General features: G+C 39.3%; 1 protein-coding gene across 3 annotated transcripts in view; it reads right to left on the reverse strand.

The window, feature by feature from the left end:
- The window catches only part of FANCL (FA complementation group L), an 81,105-nt gene that overhangs the window by 12,551 nt on the left and 46,103 nt on the right, over nt 1-22,451 (reverse strand). For 2 of the 3 annotated variants that reach the window (XM_075925523.1, XM_075925525.1), the window contains exons 7-11: nt 20,635-20,703; nt 6,059-6,209; nt 3,207-3,290; nt 902-947; nt 737-818 (exon numbers count right to left, since the gene is read on the reverse strand). In XM_075925523.1, the coding sequence (XP_075781638.1) occupies nt 737-818; nt 902-947; nt 3,207-3,290; nt 6,059-6,209; nt 20,635-20,703 (432 nt within the window). The remainder of the gene's footprint in view (nt 1-736; nt 819-901; nt 948-3,206; nt 3,291-6,058; nt 6,210-20,634; nt 20,704-22,451) is intronic. The other variant, XM_075925524.1, reaches the window with a different exon arrangement.

Here is a 22,451-nt window from a genome sequence, read left to right on the forward strand (position 1 = left end):
AATGTGCTGTACACGCCTATGATTGGGATGTGATAGGGGATGCAGGCTCTGGACTGGGGCTGAGATATTTCAAATACTGGAGGGTGCTCTGGGTTGAGACCGAAGGGTTTGGACAACAGGAAGGGGATCAGGGTTGGGACTGGAGCATGGCCAGGGAGGAGAGAAGGAAGATGTCAAGGCTCTGGGCAGAGCTTATCTCAAGTAGCTCCCGATCCTCCTCCTGTTCCTATGTGGAGGCATAGCTCTGTGTTCTGTCCTGTCCACGGGTGACAGTCTCAGCTATCACTGGCCACAGTTCCCAGCCAATGAGAGCTGTGGCACTTGGAGTAGGAATGTAAGTCCCATTTAATTAGTTAACCAGTTAACATTATGTTTAACTGTTAAAATGAGGAGGCGGGCGGGCTTCAGCCCCTGCTAGTTAACCATAACTAAGTAAGCCAGTAAGGGTGATGCTTACCGGTTAACCACTCACATCTCTAGCTTGGGGTGGGGACAATGCATGAAGCCCTGTGGCTGCCCCTATGCGTAGGAGCCAGAGGCAGGACATGCTGCTGCTTTCAGGAGCCGCATAGAACCATGACCTGTGTGGAGCAGGAGAAGCCCCCAACCGTGCTCCCCAGTGGGAACTCGAGGGCAAGATTAAAATGGCTGACAGGTTGAATGCATGTTGTTTTCCTCCTCCCCCATCTATAGTATTCAGAAATAAAACTGAGCATCAACAAAAAGCAACACTTACAGTCTTTTCTAGCATAGCACGAGATGGAAAATCAGTTTCTAAAACATCTTTCAAATTTTGTATTAGGGTGATATCAGGATCCCTGCAAGTAAGAGGAAAGAGACTTAAATGCATGGAACTGTGAAATGTAGATTTTAAATTAAAATTATTAGTGAAGAAACTTACCACAAGTGCATGTTGTTGTTCAGCTTAGTTCTCAAAGGATTTACCGCTACAAAATTATACATAGATATTTACAACATTATTCACAGGAAGAGATTTTCCCCACATTTCAGCATTAACTAGATTTTTAAAAGGCATGCACACACCAAAATACACAGATAAGTGCCTATTCATTTGAAAACCCATTAGACACCTAAATACATTTACAAATTTGGCCCTCAGTTATCAGATTTGAAAAGCCATATATAATGATAATAGTGCTAAGTTTTGGGATATCATACACCAAAGGTATGATTTCCTCTCAAGACATGGCAAGGAGCACAGAGAACACACTGCTGTGAGGAGGAAGCTATAGGGTTCCAAGCAGCTGAAGTTCCCAAAATGCCTTGAGGGAAGGAGACAGTGGCATGCAGGAAACCTCTGTGCAAGTTTAGGGTTGTTCAGCAGGCTGTTTCTTCCTCTGGATCCATGGGCTCTAGGGTGATAAGAGAGCAGGTGTCTAGACTGGGTGAGCTACAGCTGGCCTCTGGGGGGGAAAGACGGCTCTACTAGGGAGAAGGTGCAGGTATGTGAACAAGTGGGGGGGCCCTTTAGCTGAGCTCTTGGGAGAGGGGACTTGGCTATATTAGGTGAGGGGGACACAGTGGCTGGGCTCTGGGTGTACAGGAGGGGGGCAGAGTAACAGGAACTGGGTTGTCATAGGGGTTTCCTTAACTCTACTCCTGCATGCACACGCACACACACGTGTGTATTGTTAGAGACATAATTCACAGGGAAGGGTTGGAACTTAACTTCCATTCCTATCAGGGAGGAATGAATAAAGATATTGGCTGGCTCACACACTACCTTCCACATCCTAATGACTTAGCCCAGGGGTTCTCAAACTTGTGATACTGTGACCCTCCTGTAAGTTGCTCACAACCCCCCTCTCAGTTGCTGCAACCACCCTCTACATTGCTCCTGACCCCGCCCCTCCCCAGTTTGAGAAACAGGACCCAGTTTGAGAAACTCTGACTTAACCAATCAACCAAACAATGGGTACTTATAGAAGTGCAAATTGTTCTTATCAGCGTCTTGTAACTTGAACAATCCAATACATTATTTTTTTTACCTGCCTTTCCTTATTTATTCTTGGATCTGGACTTTTAATATTCCAGTCAGCTGAAGAAATGGTTTGTACCCATGAAAGCTCATGATACCATCTACATGTTTTGTTAGTCCTTAAGGTGCTGCTAGACAATTTGTTGTTTTTAAGTTTTCCAGCTACAGACTAACTTGGCAACACCTCTGAAGCTTGATAAAAGGTGTTTTGAAATAAATGACTGAAACTGATAGGATTATGTTCTGTTATTTTGGCAAATAAAATTTGCTGAATTTATCGACAATATTATGCAAACAAATTTTTTTTGACACAGAATGTCCCCAGGAGTAATAAGTTATGAATAGCTAGTCACTTTTCTCTCAACTATATTTTTAAATTAATCTTAATTTGTCAAACATATTAGGAGTGCACAATACCATGCAATGTGTTAGAGAAGAAACAGGGGACCCAGGAGCAGATGGGGTAAATGGAACCTCTTTATTGCCTACACACGTTTACCTTGGACATTCAACATAATGTCCGAATACAACAACCCGGTGTTAATCACACCTTTTTATCTATTTTAGTATGTTAATTCACATGTCTACTTTTCTAAAAGCCTTATTTAGTAATGTTAACTCCCATAAAATGAATATTAATAAGCAAATAATGAATACAATTATACCTGCCCCTAATTACTATTTATAGAACTTCCAATCAAATCAACATTCCTATGTTACAAACTAACAGGTTACAGAGATTACAAAGAATCCAACCCTGAAGATGTTATGCAGAGCCAATGAGGATAAGCAAGAGACACAACAAAGTAGAGTAGCTCCATGCTTATCTGGTTTCCTAGGCTACAGAACAGAGAGAGAGAACAAGCTTATATATATCAAAACATAATACTGGTCTCAACTGGACCCTATCATCCCAAACTAAAAACACAAAAGGAAAAGGCATGTTTAAGGAAAATGCCGTAGCTGACCCCTGGCCAATAATGCAAAAGGCCATTTCAAACCTATTAATTTGTACACCCCCACCCCAATACCATGAATTCACTTTTATTGTTTTCTGTAAGTATAAGCAAGAGAGACTGACTTGCTTAAACAGAAGAATGAGCCTGAAACCACTAAATTAAGATTATCTTAAAAGCTTGGAAGCAATTATAGGTGCATATTGTAACAGACTAAGAGTAAGAAATGCATTTGTATACAAATACCTTACCATGATCTGCTCCAAGAAAGTAACACTCAGGAAGCGTAGTTGGATGTCTGGGATCTACCTCTAAGTTTACAGAGACATTGTTTCCTGTAATGAGAGAGAATGCATGTAAATGAAAGGCGTAAAGTTTTCCTTTATAAATCACAAATAGAGACAGTGTTTGTTTTTCAAATGAGTTGTTTTGGGCACACCAGCTTTATAATGCTAAAGTAAGCTATGTGGCTTAGAATTTTGAACTGATGGTGTTCACGACTATAACTTTCAGCTCGGTATGAACAAGTCTTAGCTTCCCGTTGAAAAACCACCAGGGGAAAGGATGCAAGAGTACCAGCTCCAAAGACCAAACATTGACACTGCAGTTTATAGCTCTGAAGCGCAAGTCATTTGACTCAAGCCAGCTGCAGATGTTTCACTGTACAGGAATCAAGGTAAGGCAAGAGAGACAGTCCAACTGTACTGGAAGGAAAATGAGCAGGCTGCACAAAAGGAGATTCACCAGAATCTCTGAGCTGCAAATAAGGAAAAGTGTGACCTGTCACTTCAGATGTTGGTTCAACAGTTGTTTGCATAAAGTCACAATCTGAGTGGGCATCCAGACTTATGGATGGGGTGAAATTCCTGGCACTTGTGACTGAAACTGAGCAACACTACAGTTATAGAAATGCTAAACTAATCCAAATCCTCATTCCAAAGGTAATTTTTTTCCTCTATTTTTGACCATGGACAGTGGTATGTGCTTACTTTTTAAATAACCAACGTAAACTACAGGCCGTCCCCGACTTACGCGGATCCGACTTACGAACGGGGCTTTCTCGCCCCGGAGGTCGAGGTAGCGGATTGCTACCTGTGACCTCCGGGGCGAGAAAGCCCCGTTCGTAAGCTGCTCCGGTGCCCCTGGTCTGCTGGAGACCGTCTCCAGCAGACCAGGGGCACCGGGCGGGTTCCCGCGCTTCTGAGGCTTTGCCAGAGCAAAGCCACAGAAGCGCGGGAACCGCCGCTGCTGCCGCTTGAGATCCGGTGCCTGTGGTCTGCTGGGGACGGTCCCCAGCAGACCACAGGCACCGGGACTGAAGCCGCAGCCGCTGGGGGGGGAGGGTGTTCCCGCGCCTCTGAGACTTTTCCAGAGCAAAGCCTCAGAGGCGCGGCACCCCGCTGCCGCTCTGCTCCCCGTGTCCCTGGTCTGCTGGGGGGGGGGGGGGCGCGGATAGTGTGCCCCCCCCCCCAGAAGACCAGGCTTTTGTTTTGGACCCTGGAGCTGAGCAGCTGGGGCGCTGCGGATTGGTCCTGCAGCACCCGCTCTGGGCACTACTGGACCAACCCGGCAGCACCCCAGCTGCTCTGCCCCAGGTCCTGATTCAGCCGCTGCTGGTCAGTTTCAGCAGTGGCTGAATCAGGACGCCTGGGACAGAGCAGCTGGGGTGCTGCTGGGTTGGTCCAGTAGCGCCGAGGAGCGGTGCTACTGGAGCAACCCAGCAGCACCCCAGCTGCTCTGCCCCAGGCGTCCCCAAGTCAGCCGCTGCTGAAACTGACCAGCGCTGACTACAGGAAGCCCAAGGCAGAGTTGCTCTGCCCCAGGCTTCCTGAAATCAGCGCTCATCAGTTTCAGCAGCAGCTGACTTGGGGAAGCTTGGGGTTCTTAAGTTGAATCTGTATATAAGTCAGAACTGGCGGTCAGTTTCAGCAGCGACTGAATCTGGACGCCAGTTCCGACTTACATACAGATTCAACTTAAGAACAAACCTACAGTCCCTATCTTGTACGTAACCCGGGGACTGCCTGTATGTATTTAAGCTGTAATTCTATGTATTCGGATGAGCAATAGGGTGCTTTAATCTTAGTTCAGGTATATTTTATATTATTTCATATGGTTATAGTTTATTCTATGCCTTTTATCTGCTACCATATCTGTTTTTGTCTTTTTTACCCATGTCAATTATCCTTTTCCCCCCTTTTCCCACAGCTACATTTCCCATTCCATATCCATCCTTCCAAAGACAGTTTCACACTAAAATATTCACAGTATGCTTATACTTTTTTTGAAGTTACAGATTAACACTGCTACCTGAGATTTCTCATTATAATTAGTGGTGAATAATTTTTAAATGTAAACTAGTTTTTCATGTATTCTATAAACAGACATCCATTTCATACACAATCTATTTAAGAATCCTATACTGAATTACTACTTATAGCATTATTATCATCACAAATGTGTCCTTGGTTTTGAATTGATCTGTACTTGTATTTGTGATTTATCAGAATTCATTCGTATTATGTGTGTGTATAAATAAAATTTACATATATATTTATGCAAATAAATAAATAAATAAATGTATGTTTTCCCACAGGATGACAGAGTGATGTAATCACGACACTTTGCGTCCTGCCACTGCCCTGTCTCCTCCCTCTCTCACCCATCCGGGGGGGGGGGGGGGGGGAAGGGGCTGGAAGTCGCGTGCTCTCTTCTCTCCCATGCCGGGCCAGGAAACCTCAGGCCTAACCCCCAGCCCTCTCAACCCTTCCACGGAGACCCTGCACCTCCACCCTATTACTGCTCCCTCCCCACTGTCTAGACACCTCACCCCAGCCCACTCATGCACCCTCCGCCTCAGCCAGATACCTACCCCCAGAGGAAGGGGGGGGGGGAGGTTAGCAAGCATAGCGAGCAGTTTTATATTTTTTAAAAATGTAAAATTATACTTTCTCCCAAACAAATTCAATATTCTGCCTCAGTTTAGTTTTGTATAACAAATAGCAGTTTGTTTTCCTACTCCTTGTTCTTTATTAAGTACAGCAAAACAGTCAACTTCACTTCTGTTTTAAAAAATACTTTATTTCTTCTACTGTTTTCCTACCTATTGCAATTCTTCTCATTGTAGCACTCCGCGTGGGGTTTTCTGGCTCAAGTACCCAAGTCATTTTATCAATTTCATCCATGGCATTCCAGAATTCTTTTAGTGATTCTAATGCTGCCAAGAATTGACTATAAATGTCTATTAAGGAGCTCTATGAAAAAAGGAAATTTTAACAAGTTATGTATTACTACTGGTAGAGTGCTGTGTAAGAATTATTTTTAAAAGCTATAGCATTTCGAAGTTTTAAAATCTAGCACATACTCCGCTGTAAAATATACTGCAGTGTGCAAGGGTTAACATTTTTCCTGTTAGTACTCAAAAGGCTTTTTTGATTTGTTAATGGGCCACACAAATATTATCTACTGATAACAGTAATGCATTCAAAAGTAAGGTTAAATTTTCTAACACATTTTGTTACATTCTGATGTATCCAAAGTACAGTATTATTGAAGATGGAAGCCACTCTCAAAGATAACATTGATTCCTGAAATTAATATTAAGGCGGGAAGTATTTTATTACATATTCATAACAACTTCATTCTCAATGAGGAGTAAAATTCAGCATAATCTGCTGTTGATAAATTACAAGTTTGCCTTCTTGACTCTTATGCAGTGATTCCTACTCCAACCTAAACTTTTCAAAAGATTTTATTCTGCATCAAATAGTAAGTAGTCAGTCTTCTGTGGATAGATGTAGTATAATATGCATCCTGCTTCTCAGAAACAACTGTATGTTAAAAAAATTTCCATCCCAAAAATGTGATTTTTAGAAGGACTTATCTATTTTTAAAATGTGTTGTCTACTACTATGGTTTCAGGACTCAATTCTCCATTGTCTGTGTCTGTGGGAAAAGGAGTGATACTTAGTTGCCTAGTATTGGGGTAAATTAAAGTTGGCGAAGGGGCATAGCAGATTCAATTTCCACTTCTTAACAGACCAGAAAATCCAGCCTTCAATGAGAATATGAATGTTTTAATATTTAATTTCTAAAGACTAATGAAAATTAAATGTACAGATCTGAGTTTAATTTTAGTTGATTTTAAGAGAATTAAATTCTTAAACTCTTTCTATTGGTAAATAAAAATTACAACAGCAGTTTCAACATAGCATATGCAGTTTCAACATACCTATTTTATATTTCATTGTTTCAGTCAAATAGATATTGCTGTGATAATTATAAACTAGGGATGTGAATGCATAGCCGTTTATACAATTAACGGTTTAGCCCAGACTCATTGGGCTCTGGGGCCAGATGTGGCCCACAGCTTGACTAGATACGGCCCCTGAGGCTCAGGGTTTTCCCCTAGCATTGGGGAGTTGGCACTGGAGCTCCAGCATCTCTGCTGCTCTACCGTGTGACTGAAGCTCACAAAATCTATTAGGCTGCATCCCCCTAGGCTCTGGTGTTCAAGGGGAATGTAGGGATGGTCTTTCTCCTTAGTTGGGGACCACATTAGTGAGGGTTTCCCTCTCCCTCTCATTTGTGTGCCGTCTCTGACTGATTTTTCTGTAGGTCAGTGGCCCTGACCCAGAAAATGTTCCCCAACCATAGTAAAAACTGTTACAAGAAGTCCCTGCTGCCTCTGTATCAAAGGCAGCAGAGAGTGGGTGAGTGGGACTTAGTACGCATGGGGAACCATCTTAAAAGCTGGCTCCTCCCAAGTACCAGCTCCTGTGGAGCTTCCTGCACCCTGCACCTCTGATACACAAGAAGCCTGGGTGGAGGATGGAGGGAAAAGGGAGGGGGAGGGAAATAGGTGGGAGCCAGTGCTCACAGGGATTTACAGTGGTTACACATTTACAAAATTAAACACATTTTAACATCATTATTTTGAACCTAGACAACTTTATAAAATAAATTTGGATATGAAAAGAACTATTTCTTCATAAAGATTTTATAGAATTGATCAACAGTCCATTAGAAAAAAAAATTCTTTGTGGATTTGATTAATTAATTAGTTTAATAGTTTTCTATTTCTAGTCTGAGTGGGTAAGTCTACACTTGCAGCCTAATTTGAACTAGGGCTGAAAATGTAGGCATTCGGAATTGCAAATCAAGCCTGGGATTTAAATATCCTGCGCTTGATTTGCATCTTTCCAGACGGGCACCATTTTTTAAATTTACAAGCCCGAAGTAACTGCCCACATCTACACGCAGCAATGAAACGGGCATTCAAAATAAAGCCCTAGTTCGAACTACCTATTAAACCTCACTGGCCTACATTTGCAGCCCTAGTTCGAATTAGGCTGCAAGTGTAGACATACCCAGTAAGACTACAGACACAAAATGCAGTTTCTTTGGTTTGAGTTTTGTTTGATTTTTTTACATCTAGTAGTACAATTATTCTAATGAAAGTATTTATCTGTACTAGATAAATGCAAAAGCTTTTCTCTGTATCTCCACTTTGGTTGACCCTACTAAGATAATAGGTATGTAAGGGTGTGTCTAGACTACTGAGTTTTGTCGACAAAAGTGGACTTTTGTCGACAAAACTATACCAGCATCTACACTACCGCTGAGTTCTGTCAACATAACGTCGACAGAACTCAGCAGTTTTGTTGACGCTGGTATACCTCATTTTACGAGGCATAACACCTTCTGTTGCGTCTAGACTACAGGGTTCTGTCGACAAAGCAGCTTGCTTTGTCGACAGAACTCAATGTGTCTGGACGCTCTTTGTCGACAGTAGTTTTGTCGACAGGTACTGTCGACAAAACTTCTGTCGACAAAACCCGGTAGTCTAGACGTACCCTAAGGGAAAGAGATGGGTCAGTCAGAGAGCAGGTGGTTGCAAAAATCCATATGAGAAATGTTTATCCACACATGGATACAAATTTTGGAGTAACAATTGAAAGTAAGAGATGTATTTTGTCTGCACTGAAAGAGTAAGCAAAGAAATCTAGATGGTGACTGGATATGGGGAAAGAAGGAAGGGAAGAAGAGTCAAAGATAATCATAAGCTTGCAAGCCTAAGAGACAGGAAAAACAGCTGTATAAGACATTAGAGAGACACTACTGGAAAGGAATAAGATGGAAAGATATCTACAACAGCAAATAAAAACCAGCAGACTTGGGCTTGGGGCCCTTGGGTGGTGAGCTACGCACTTCTGTATAACCTTCTGGGCTTGGACTGAAACCCAGGCTCTACAAATGTGCAGGATGGGAAGATCCCATAGTCCAGGCTCCAGTGCAAGCCTGAAAGTCTACACTGCAATGAAATAGCCCAGTGAGCACAAGTCAGCTGGCATGAGCCAGCTGCAGGTTTTCTTTGCTATGTAAATTTACCCATATAATTCAGTTTTAGAGACTTCCTTCTCTTGGATACCCAGCTGCCATCGCAAATTTAGAGAGCAGTGGTACTTTTGAGACTGAAGAGATGAGAATAATTTGAAGGTAAATTTGGGAAACATGTGGATAGAAGTGATAAATGAAATGTGACTTTCTGGGGGAAACAAGCGGAGCAAATGGTAAAAAAGAACTTCAGTGATGCTAAAGATGTCCCTAAATGAGGGTGAGGAACATTATGTGTTATGTTCTTTGTAACAAAGGACACATGATTTTAAACCTCACACATCATTTTGGCCAGGAAATAGTTAAATTATTGTGGTCTCAGAAAAATCAAATTAACAAAACAAACACAGTGATCACTATTTACAAAAGTAAATAGAATCATATAATATACAAATTCTATTTATTTTAGGCTTTATCTACCATTTTTCTCCCTCAGTCAACCGGACAAAAGGAAGCAAAAATGATAGTGGTTACTGAATTTTTTTCTTGAGAGCATGACATTTCTTTGTTTTTGTATCTGAGAAAATATTGCAAAAAGAAAAGGTATAGCTTGGAAATAAAATGTTGGATTTTTTTCTGCTGTTATTAAATTATGTTAAAGTAGGAAAGCACTTAAGCAAAAAAGTGTGAATATTGCCAATCTCAAAATGTAACGCTTATTATCTTTAAAAGCATTTTGTTACTTTTATAATACCTGAAGTGATATAATAATGTCAGTCACTTAACCAGATCTTAGAGTATAATATCTTCATCTTAAGTACTATTATTTCCAGTATTTTAATAATTTTCATACAGTCCTAGAATGTGATCTTTTGTGCTCTGATGACACTTAAATTAATAGCCTAATTTTCTGGTACTTGCAACAGTTGCTTTCCATTTTGAGGGTTTTTTTTTTTTTAACATTTTCCTACATCAGACACAGATAAATCCTCTAATAATCATTGCTATCTTTATCTTTGGGGAATTCAAACGATTTCAATAGAAAAAAGAAACATCAAGGGATTACAACCCACAGATAAATTTTAAAATCCAATTAATTTTAATACTAATTGTATTTTTCAATGATGGTTTTTAAAAACATAAGTTAAATTCCTCCCCTTTGTTTTTTATTAAATGCTCTGTTCATTTGATCTTATTTGCATGCTTCATTGATATTGACAACTGGCTTTTCCTGTATGCTTATCTGCATCTATAGCTATTTAAATCCATCATACTACTTTGTCATGCAACCAGGAAAAAAATGTATCTTTCCTTCATACTTCATTAACCAGTTTATTTTTGATCACTGCTGACCATTGTTCTTTTAAAACAGTGCTACTGACACCTTGTTGGCACTGCTCATGGAGGTTTTAAAAAAAAAAAAAAAAAAAAAAAAAAAAAGGTCACTCTCCATAACTGTTGTCCTTCAAAATGTGTTGCTCATGTCTATTCTATTATAGGTGTGTGTGCTCACCGCATGCACTGGTGCCAGAAGTTTTTCCCACAGTGATATGCATATGAGACCAGCTCTCCAAAACTCACTGGAGTGTCATGTGTATGCACCAGTATAAGGGGCACTGCCAGCTCCACCCTTCCTTCTGTTTCTTCTTGATGGGACTCCCACAGAGGGAAAGGAGAGTGGATCATGGAATGGTCACGAGCAATACGTCTCGAAGAACAGTTACAGAAGGCAACTCTCTGTTCAAGTGCTTGCTGATGTCCATTCCATTCCATTGTAGGTGACTCAAGTAGTACCACCAGAGGCAGCTAGGAGTTTGTGGATGTGTCATTTGCAGCACAACTCTGCCAAAGCCAGCATTATTTCTGGCTTGCTGAATGAAATGAGATGTGAATGTGTGCACTGAGGATTGCATTGCAGCCCTGAATAGGGACTTATACCAGGAAAACAGCCAAAGGCACTTGCACCGCTGTTGACTGATCCCTCATTATCAGAGAAGTCACAGTCTGTGCTATTTCATAACATATGGATGCAGGTGGTGATCCAGATTGAAATCCTCTTTAAGGACACAAGGAGGCCTTTCATCCAGTCAGCTATTACATCTAAGGAAGGGCCTGGTAGACTATCAGTAGAAAGCCAGTATATGCAGATGCCTATCCTTGGTTGGTGATGTGAGGCTTTGGACAGAACACTAACAGGAGAAAAATATCTTGATTGACATGGAAGTGTGATACTACCTTTAGCAGACAGGTAAGTTGGAGTTTCAGCTGGACCTTGTCCTCATAGAAAATAATGTATGGGGCTCTGAAGTAAGAGCTCTAACCTTGGAATTTCATCTTGCTGAGGTAACAGCTATAAGGACCTTTCATGACAGGTGGGAAGGAAACAACAAGCCAATGGCTCAAAGGGTGGGCCCTTGATCCTGGAGAGGACAAGGTTTAGGTCCCTTTGGGGGACTGAGTCCCAGACCAGCATAAAGTGTCTTTCAAGGCCCTTTAGGAGCCTAATAATCATGTCATGAAAGAATACCAATCTACCTTGGATATGAGAGTGGAAGACAAATAGAGCCACCAAGTGAACCTTGACTGAAGAGAAACCAAGGTCCTGCTGCTTTATTTGAAGCAGATAATTAAGAATGGATTGCACAGACAACTGGATTGGGGAGATACTTTGCTCTGCTACCCAGAAGGAGAAGCTCTTCCCCTTTGCCAGGTAGGTTGCTCTGGAGGAGGGCTTCCTGCTCTTCAAGAGAACCTGCTGTACCAGATTTGTTCCTCTGGATTCAACCATGCAGCATCCAAGCTGCGAAGTCGAGTGAGGGAGGTTCGGCATCAGAAAATGGGCCTCTAAGGCCTTGCTGTGAGCAGAACTAATGATGCTTTCTGTTCTGTCTGGTAGTGAATAGGTCCACTCAAGGAACTCCAGACTTCTGGAACAACTTCCAAGTGCAGAGACCACTCATGATAAGAGAAGATTAACCTGCTGAGCACTCAAAGAAGAATACAACCAACCTATCTGTTTCTTGGTGAATCTTTGCAGAATGGAACTCTGTAAAATCTGTTATAAATATACTGTGAAATGATCAAGGCACTTAAACTTGTATATCACTGGTAGACTTTCAAAATTAAATTGATCAAACTAGTTTCTCCATCCTCTTTGTTTTTCATTCCAACCATGCAAAATATACAGGACAGACATAAGAAATGCTACTTAAGTTAAATGCTTCAGAAACAACTCATGAAAAAAATGCAATTGAGACTTGTGTGTTAAAAATATAGCCTTCTATGTTATTTATAACTACAGGGCACTCCAACAATATTACTGATAATTAGTATTGGTACAAGTTGTTAATATGCCAAAGTAAGGCATATTAAGGTTAACTGTGCAAACTTCGTTTGGTCACCTTCTAAATTATACATACACATTATGACAGTATGCAATGATGTAATTAAATTATTTTTGCACAGAATCCCTGCCCTTATTCAATGAACAGGATGGATGATGCCTGATAAATGAACAATTCCTCAGTATTTCATTTTATCCTTGTCCAATGCATGGCCCTCCGATACCTTATTTGTTGCATCTCATTCAAACCATGCTCTGACTACACGACTACTGTATTTTCTTCAGTGATTATTCTTTTTCATTCATTATAGTATCTCAGTGCTTTACAAATATTATTGAATGTATCATCCCATTACACCTATGACAATTTAAATTACCATTTTACTAATGGAGGCACAGAACTAAGGGTGTTAAGTATAGTATAATTCACTAATCAAATAGGTGATGCAATTTTGCATCGACTATTTGATTAGTCGATAGGATGGCGCTGCCCCTTTGAAATGCACTGCACAGAGCCTGGGACCCAAGCCTGGGACCCCCCCCTTTTCTGCCTCTACATGATAGAGGCAACAAGGGGAAGGGGAAAGTGACTAGTCAACTATCCTGTCGACTATCCGATAAGCACTTGCTTATTGGATAGTCGACTAGTCCTTTACATCTTTATACAGAACTTTAATGTAAAAAAATGTTCATTCATTTGGATAGCAATTTGAGAGGTCTATGGTAAGATTTTTCAGAAATTTCAGCATTTTCTAGAACTTTCTTTGTTTTCCCCCTCAAAGCACAACTCCCAGTGACATCAGTTGCAGCTGTGAGTGTTTAACACTGCTGCAAACCAGATTTCAAGTGTCTCAAGATTGGCATTTACAAAATGAAGAATGCAGTAAGTGACTACCTATGAAAAGTTTTGTTTTCGTGACTTGCCCAGTACCACACAGATATTTTGGCAGAAAGAGTGATAATTCAATTCTCTAGGATGGTACTCATATGCCTTAATCATGAGGTCCTCCTTTGTATTTCTGCAATCTTTCCTTCAGCACCCAATTATCTTGGTAAGAGAAAATTATTATTTCCAGGGAATACAAACGGTAAGCTACTACCACCATGATTTTTGAGAATATTCTTGATGCAGTGGAAAGACCAAAAGGGAGTACTTTAAAAGTGACTCTGGAAAGTGACTCTGGCCAACCATGAAACCAAGAATCCTCCAGTGGGAGACGTGAATTGTGTCATGAAAATATATATCCTAAAGATCAAGGGCTAAATGAATCCCTAAAATCTAACAATTTAGTTACAGCTGAGGAAGTGACCATCCTGAATTTTTGTGATTTTACATGACTGTTCAGAAGCAAAGATCAAATAAAGATCTCCTTTTTTTTTTTTTGCAAACCTGAACATACTTAGCGAAACCCTTCCCCTGTGTACTAGATTGCAACTGCAACTATGAGCCCTATATGTGGAAAATAGATAACTTTTTTATCTCAGCAAGTGTTTATGGGAAGGCAATGGATGTATTCTGAACGAATTAATCCAATAGTATTGCCTCAAAAAAACCATCTGTTGATGATGGAGAAAATGTGAGAATGTTTAAGCCGAGAACTCAGAACATCCCCAAAATATCCATCAGTATTCTGCTCTTCCCTTGGAGATGGCAGTTGTGATGGAAAGTCTCTTCTTTTGATATTAAGGTTTCTTACTGAGTGGCTGAATAGACTTGTGGTAGGAAGAGAACTGAAAGGACAAGATCTCTGAATTGTGCACAACCTGCTAGATTTTCTTATATTTTCAGGAGCATAAATACTGGGAGACCTGAGAGTTGGCCTAGAATCTTTTCCAGGGTAAAGAAATGTATCTGTGGACTCTGAGAATAATTTTAGCCCATCGAAAGGAAAGCCCTTTTATAGTATTTTGGACTTCTATAGGATAGCAAGACAGTTGTAGCCTAGATGTTCTATGTAAAGCATCAGCGGGCTGCCATGTCAGCTAGGTCTAGAAAAGCTTGCAGAGAGGTTCTGACCAAGAGAAAACCCACGCTGATGATGGCTTTGAACTGCTCCTGATATTCCAGTAGAAAGTTATAAAGCTACTGAATTGTAATGAACGTAGTTGCACTTTGCCATCAGGGCTAGGTAATTAGCGATTCACAGTTCTAGAGTTGCCAATGAGTAGCTCTTGTGTTAAAACAGGCTGAAATACTTTTGATACTTGATATAGGATTGTCCACTTGGTCTGATGTTATCTACCTCACTCATTGAAAGCTTCTACAACCAAAGAATTTGTTGGGCATTGAAAGAAGAAAAATTCTCATTTTTTTTCCGATATAATATTTTGGTCAACCCATTTTCAAGTAGGTAGCAGAAGTGGCTGAGTTTGACAAATCGTTTTGACAGGTTCTACTATTTCTTCGTTCATTGAGAGAGCTATTCTGCTCTAAATCGATAGAGGTAAATATCAAAAATCTTATGTTGGGACTCCTATACCTTGACAGCAGAATCTATAACAATTCAATAATATGTTTCAGCAACTTTTGAAACTGCTTAGCCATCAGCAAGAGAAGGTGGAGGCCATATTATGACCTAAGCTGATGAGAATGACAACATATTAGTTTGTGGTATCATATTCTTGACTGTACAAGCTCTCTCATCTTCCAATGTCTCCTTCTGAGGCTATTAAGGAAGGAGTGATTAGATGAGGAAGTGTCTCCTTCAATGATCACCACACAAGGAACTGGGAGGCTTCAAAAGTTACTGGCAGAAGGCAGCCTGGTAGATCATAAGGCAAAGTTGGGGGCATCCAATGCTGGTCATGCTAGCATGAAATCATCTGACTTAAGATTCCCCGTTGGAACAGAAAAATGGAAGAATACCTTATGTAGTTTTGTACCAGGGGATCTCTTCTACACAGATCTGGGAGTTCAAGGACACTCTTGATATAGTCAAAAGATGAAGCAGACACTTGAGACAAATGCAATTGCCTGTCCTGTGAAGTTAGTAATGTAAAGTTAGGACTTACCAGAGAAAGATATGGTCTCGGTGACACAATAGCTGTTGGTAAGGACAATTGCTTGGTGCCCGTCAACAAGAGGCATTCCAGCTTTTTTGATTCGATCAAGTGTCTAGAACATCTACAGTCTTGCTGTTTCTGAAAATGAGTTAGTACCGAGGGAACAGTCAAATTTGCAGGTCCTAACTCCAAAATGGAGCAGGATCCAAAGGCACAGAGAGTTGAAACATAAGTCAATTGGATGACTCCGCGATTGGAGACTGTAGATAGCTTCTGTTGTTGCAGATGTCTTGCTACTCACATACCAGAACCAAGATGAAAAAGGCTTCCATGTAATAATATGATTGGAGTATCTACTAAGTCTCTCATGCTTCAACAGTGCCTGACGTTGGTTTGGGTACTAAAATGTAAGCAATGCCCATGACACAGGTACAAAATTTGTGTTGGCATCTGCAAATATGAGCTGTGGATATCTGCATCCGCATCTGCAAATACCCAGAGATATAAATTGGATATCTGTGGATTTGCATGGTTCTGGATACAAACTTTGTATCCACATCTGTATATGTATCTGCAAAAATGAGCCACAGATATCTGCATTGGTGGATGTGGATACCTGTGGGTATAAAGCAGATATCTGCAGATTTGTAGGACTCTACCCATGGGCTACGTCTACACTGGCCCCTTCTCCGGAAGAGGCATGCTAATTTTGAACTTTGGAATAGGGAAATCCGCGGGGGATTTAAATATCCCCCGTGGGATTTAAATAAACATGGCCGCCACTTTTTTTCCGGCTTGGGGAAAAGCCGGAAAAGAGCGTCTAGACTGGCGCGATCCTCCGGAATAAAGCCCTTTTCCGGAGGATCTCTTATTCCTACTTGCATAGGAATAAGAGATCCTCCGGAAAAGGGCTTTATTCTGGAGGATCGCGCCAGTCTAGACGCTCTTTTCCGGCTTTTCCCCAAGCCGGAAAAAAAGCGGTGGCCATATTTATTTAAATCCCCCGCGGATTTCCCTATTCCAAAGTTCAAAATTAGCATGCCTCTTCCAGAGAAGGGGCCAGTGTAGACGTAGCCCATGGGTAGAGTCCTACAAATCTGCAGATATCTGCTTTATACCTGCTTTTTCCCCAAGCCGGAAAAAATGCGGCGGCCATGTTTATTTAAATCCCGCGGGGGATATTTAAATCCCCCGCGGATTTCCCTATTCCAAAGTTCAAAATTAGCATGCCTCTTCCGGAGAAGGGGCCAGTGTAGACGTAGCCATGGTGTTTTGAAGAACTTCAAAGAACTCCTGATACAGGAGCAGTTTGGAGCCTCCATGGAACTCCCTTGGGACCCAAGGTCTCAGGATCACAGTCTCTAAGGTGACCCAGTTCTTTTTTATGAAGACCTTCTAATACAACTACACATTGTTGTTACCTCCTATACTCTTCTCTGATGAGGATCTCTGGAGACCAAGCAGCAGAGGTCAAACAGGAAGCAAAGAGTGCTTGGAGACTGATGTCTGGGCTAGGGGAGAGGGGCTGAGTCCAAGTTGGTCACAGAACGTACTCTATCATCAGGAGGGACAAATCCAATGTATACTATTGGAACAGATTACAAATGAGTATGGCCAAATGAGTACTCCAGTACTAGATCCCACAAGCCATTTCTCAAGTGCTAAAGCATGCTTAAGTAATAGCTCTATCTCTGAAATATGTTGAGCTGATATATAAAGCTCTGCTGAAACATGTACATACTTGTTACTCTCTTTCAACATAAGAGCCCAGTGAGATTCTTATTTTGAGTATAATTCTTTCAGTATTCAAATACTCAACCCTCCAGAGAGCTGAGTCTCCCAAGAGTGAAATTCTGCTGAAACAATCATCAGTTAAGAAAATGATGCTACATTAACTCTGAAGAGATCTTTGCTTTTATAGGTTTTCCATGATATTTTAAATAGAATGAAATGAAAGTTTTTGGGGACACAACTACTGATGTATGTTTTTACCAAACATGTACTGTTTTCTGGATGGCTTCAACAGTTGCAGTGCCCTGATGCAAAATATTAATTGTGGAACTAGAAGACAGAATACTCAAAACTCCACTAAAAGATAAATATCAAGAACATGTTTCAGTTGAATATCAGAGAAAACATAATATGCTAGCAGGTGAGGCCCGCTGTTAACCAGGCAAAGTCATTTTGCGTAGATTACACATAGGAAAGTTCAAGAAATTAAATATATTTATTTTAAAAAAATCTATTACATGTGCTTGCAAAAGGGAGGTAAAAGAACAGTTTTAAATTTGTAGGATTTCAACTTCAAACATTATTAATTTTTATTGAATTACCATACATAGTAAATTTGAATAAAAAACTCATACAGCTTCTATTACTCTTTCAGTAACTAATCTGAATTACTTTGTAAAATTAATTTGTAAAAATTTTCTTTGCACTAAAATGACAGTTGAACAGGTGACTTGATTTTAATTTTGTTAGCAAATATTTTTATGAACTCTCATGACTTTTCTGATGAAAAACAAAAATAATCATTTAAAACTTTTCACCTAGCATATTCCAGTATAAAAAGTAGTGCATTCAGCTAATTTAAGTAGTAGGGTTGTTTATGAAAAATTTGGTATCTGTAGGTAATCCTGAAGTATGATTTTATTTTGCACAAACAAATCTACAAACAAACTCTTCAAAATGTATCATAGATGTGGTAGAGTCTCCCCAACATAGTAGACAGGACTAAACTTGAAAAAAAAAAAAAAGTAATGAACAATTCTTTATTGGTAATGGAAGGGATTAAATGATCTATTTCATCTGCAATTTGTTACTCCCTCTTATTTACTGAAGATGAATATCTCCCCTCTGCCCATACACACCTACCAAAATTAAATCTAAAATTGAGATAACATGCTTATATCTTTAGAAAAATATTGTCAACCATTCATGTTTTTGTATAGTGTTAGAGATTCATTTATCTGATAGATATATAGAAAGTTAAGTTCTGTAAATCTCCTATACTAGAAATACCAAATGATGATCAATATTCTTTTAATATGGTGAACTATTTCTTTCAAAATTCTATAGAATGCCATTCACACAATATACATTCCTACATGTTTCACTGTTAGCGGCATGACCTCATTAGTCAATTTCCATTTTACAACCTTCATGAATTAATCCCATGGATAGTGGTCAATATAGGAATAGTAATCTAATATGAAGGCACAACAATACAAATTCCTAATAACTGTAGAAACATTCTTAAAGTGTATGCTAAAATGTGTAGAACAAATTTATCTGGTTAATTAGAAAAAAGTATATAAACTGAAATAAGTAGATGCTCTTGCACTTGTCATTGAGAAGCACTTTGCATTTATTTGGCACATATAACAGTAGTAGCAGCAGCAGCTTGCCCTTGGTGCTGATTTCTGACTACTCTAAAATGTCTCCTCTGAGCCAGAATACACTGGCTGTTGCTGATCATGCTGTGAGACACCTGCACTGGCTACTAGGCTTGTCATGACGCACAAAACCCTACCATCTTCAGCTTGACATTATGCAAGTTATAATTATTCATCCAAATGAATATGTCAAAGCAGCAGCAGCAGACCTCTCATCAGAGAGAAAGAAAAATACATCAAAACATTATCAACCCAGCAGGAAGACAGGGACCATAAGGAAAATTACCCATTTTTAATATGGATGCCATAAAACCATGGCTATTATTATTCAAAAAAAGGGAAATAAAGATCTTCCAAGTTTAAGTCCATGAGCACTAACAGAACTTAAAATAAGCAAAAGATGACAGAAAAATGTCCCCTCCCCCACATTTACCTGAAATGTATTTATATTCCCTTTAACAGGAGTTTATATTTGTATTATAACAAATGACATTTCCACTGCTTCAGTTAAGAGTCTTGTCACCATTTCTATGAAAGGTGACCTACACATGTTAAAATTAAAAATATATCAGGATTAGAACTGCATATTGAATACCCAAAATATCTAAAGTAGGGCAAAAGTCACATTCAGTATGTCTTTCTTTTTATTCTTCTTAGGTACCACAATATTCAATCACACCAGAAACTGCTGGATACAGCTCCAGGCAATATCCCAACAATTCCTATGCTAAATCACCAACTTGCTGGAGCATGAATTAAGCCTACAAGGGTTAATTCCATATATTCTGAAAAAGAATGTGTCATTTTATATTTTTCTGAGAAGGATTATATCCTGTTTCCAACCCACAAACATATTTTTTTGGGGAAAAAAGCATTCTGATTTATATAAGTAGATAACATTCTCTAGGAGGGCTCTGTAACTGATGTGAAATGTACCAGCATACTGCATACTGCTACTGAAAGTAGCAAAGCAAGAAATAACCCTTTAGAAACATCAGGCATTCCACAAAAAATGAAAGCAATGGCATTTGGTTCTTAATGAAAACAAACTGTTACTCTTACTATCCTGTATAACACTTAGGTGCTCTTATTAAGTTACATATATTATAAAGAATTGCTGTTTGTTTTATCCAGTGTTTTAAACATATTCATCAAGGTTAGAGGGAGTTTCTTTCCCTGTTATCAGAGAGAGACAGAGAGAAAAAGGGAGAGCGAGAGAGAGAGTGTCAGTATCATTCATAAATATTTGGAGTCTCAGCAGTCCAAGGTGTAAGAGATCAGGTAGAGACTTAGTACAAACAGTATGTCTACAAGGTTGAAGAAACATTTAAAAAGTTGTAATCCAATGAAAGCAAATTAACTTAAAACTGTAAATGTTGTATAATATGAATGCACTAAATATAGTAATTTCCCAAGCTTGTGTTAAGGAAAAAGTACCAAAGAAAACAAACGGGAAGAGGATTCAAGAGTCAGACCTGGTTTTCTTTTAAAATATGCCATTACCACATACATGCATATCATAAACATGATGTTAATAGATCTTTAAGCTGGTAAATAAACATATTCTTAAATTATTACGAAAAGATATCGTACAGATTTTACCTGTGGAATCCAAGACACAGCAAATTCAACAGGGAAGTCTACAAAGCAATCTGGTGGTTCTGCAGGATACTGTAGAAAAAATACTTTAATCATTTGTTGCTCCTTTTATGTGATTTACCAGTCAAACTAATGCATTTTTGCAGAAAATCTGATATCAAATCAGAGAATTTGATAATGAAATTTGGGATCCTTAAATACCACGAGATTTTGGATTTTCAATGAAAATATTTTAACTATTTTCCCCAGACACTAATACAATGTTAGTAGTTAGTAATTAAACAAAAAAACCTTCATTTATAGAAAACTTCAGCATAGCAGATTTTACTGAAGCCAGAAAGCTATCAGTTTGTAAAGTTTCAAACATACACTTTTAAAAAAAGGACAAATGAGGAGAATAAAAAATGCAGGAAGGATGCTTCTTCCCATCTTTTTTCCATCCTGTTTAAAGGAGGATTAGTACTTTTTCATATTACTACAGGACCAATTAGCTACCTTTGCATTCCTAAGTTATTTTCTAAATTTAGAATGTTTAACAATTCCAAGCCTAGAATTCAACTTTCAAACACAAACATTTGCTGTGATACCAATATTTGAAAGGCAGTATTTGTCAAATGTTCACAGTGTTCCCATAATGAAACTGAATTGCAACTGTATATTGCTTCAAAAACTCAAACTTGGGTGTGGGATTAATGTGGTTTTAAAAAAAAAATTGACATTAAAAGGGGAAAAAAAATCACAAGAGAAGAAAAAGTATCCAGAATGAAAATCCACAGATACAGAAGTATGAAATCTGGTTTAGTTTTAAAGTTTAGTTTTTTACTTAATCACTCTTTACACAGTTGCTTTTGAAAGCATTATGCTATACAAATACAAGGGGAAAATTGCATAGAAATACACCCATTTTAAAGGCACCTACTATAAAAAAAATCACATGACCTTTATTACCAAAAAGTTACATGTTTCAATCCAACTTTCCAGTTCTACCAACACACCGTACAAATCCTTCAGAGAAAATACAAGTATTACATATACCCCCCCCCCAAAAAAAAGAAAGAAAAAGTATCCTCATCATGATGAGCAAGTGTACAATGGGGCTTTTTCTTAGGACAATACTCTGACCCCTATCTAATCCCACATGAGATAGGCAATTGTAAGTTTAATTGCTTCTACCATTGCATCCAATGAAGCAATGATACCAAACACCATGTTTGTCCTCCTTCACCTTACCCTTACACAAGTCACTTTGTATACTACAGGCAGTATCAGAAACTACTAGAGGTACTGGGATAGCTGCTCAAAACTTTAAAAGAAAGGACTCTTGTGTATTAATTTTATAAGAATTTTCTTTAAGACCCTAATTATTTTACCTATTAAAAAAGAGATTGGTTGAAATTAAGTTCAGCCTTATAAAGATGATATAAATCTCCTCCTACCTTCCCCAATAAATTCATCACTAATCCTGGTGACTTACTGAAAGTCTGATCATCAATTTGTTAGAACCCCTTTTCTAACATCTGAAGTTTGACAGAAAACCTTATCTTTATTATCTGCAAATTTCAGATCTTTTCTAACCTCTATGATAAATAATAGTATATAGAAACTTTGTCTCTCTGCAATATAAAACAGTTACTCATCTTTTCATAAATGTTCTTTTAGATGTGTTGTTCATTTCCATTCCAATCAGGTGTATGTGCATACACATTCACAATAGCCGTAAGATTTTCCCCCTAGCAGCTAGCCATAGGGTCAGTCTGGGTGCCTCCTGGAATGGTACCTTCATGGCACCCAATACAGAGCACTGCTGACCTGCTCCCTCC

Source organism: Pelodiscus sinensis, chromosome 3 (genome assembly GCF_049634645.1).
Source record: "Pelodiscus sinensis isolate JC-2024 chromosome 3, ASM4963464v1, whole genome shotgun sequence".
NCBI classification, from domain to species: domain Eukaryota; kingdom Metazoa; phylum Chordata; order Testudines; family Trionychidae; genus Pelodiscus; species Pelodiscus sinensis.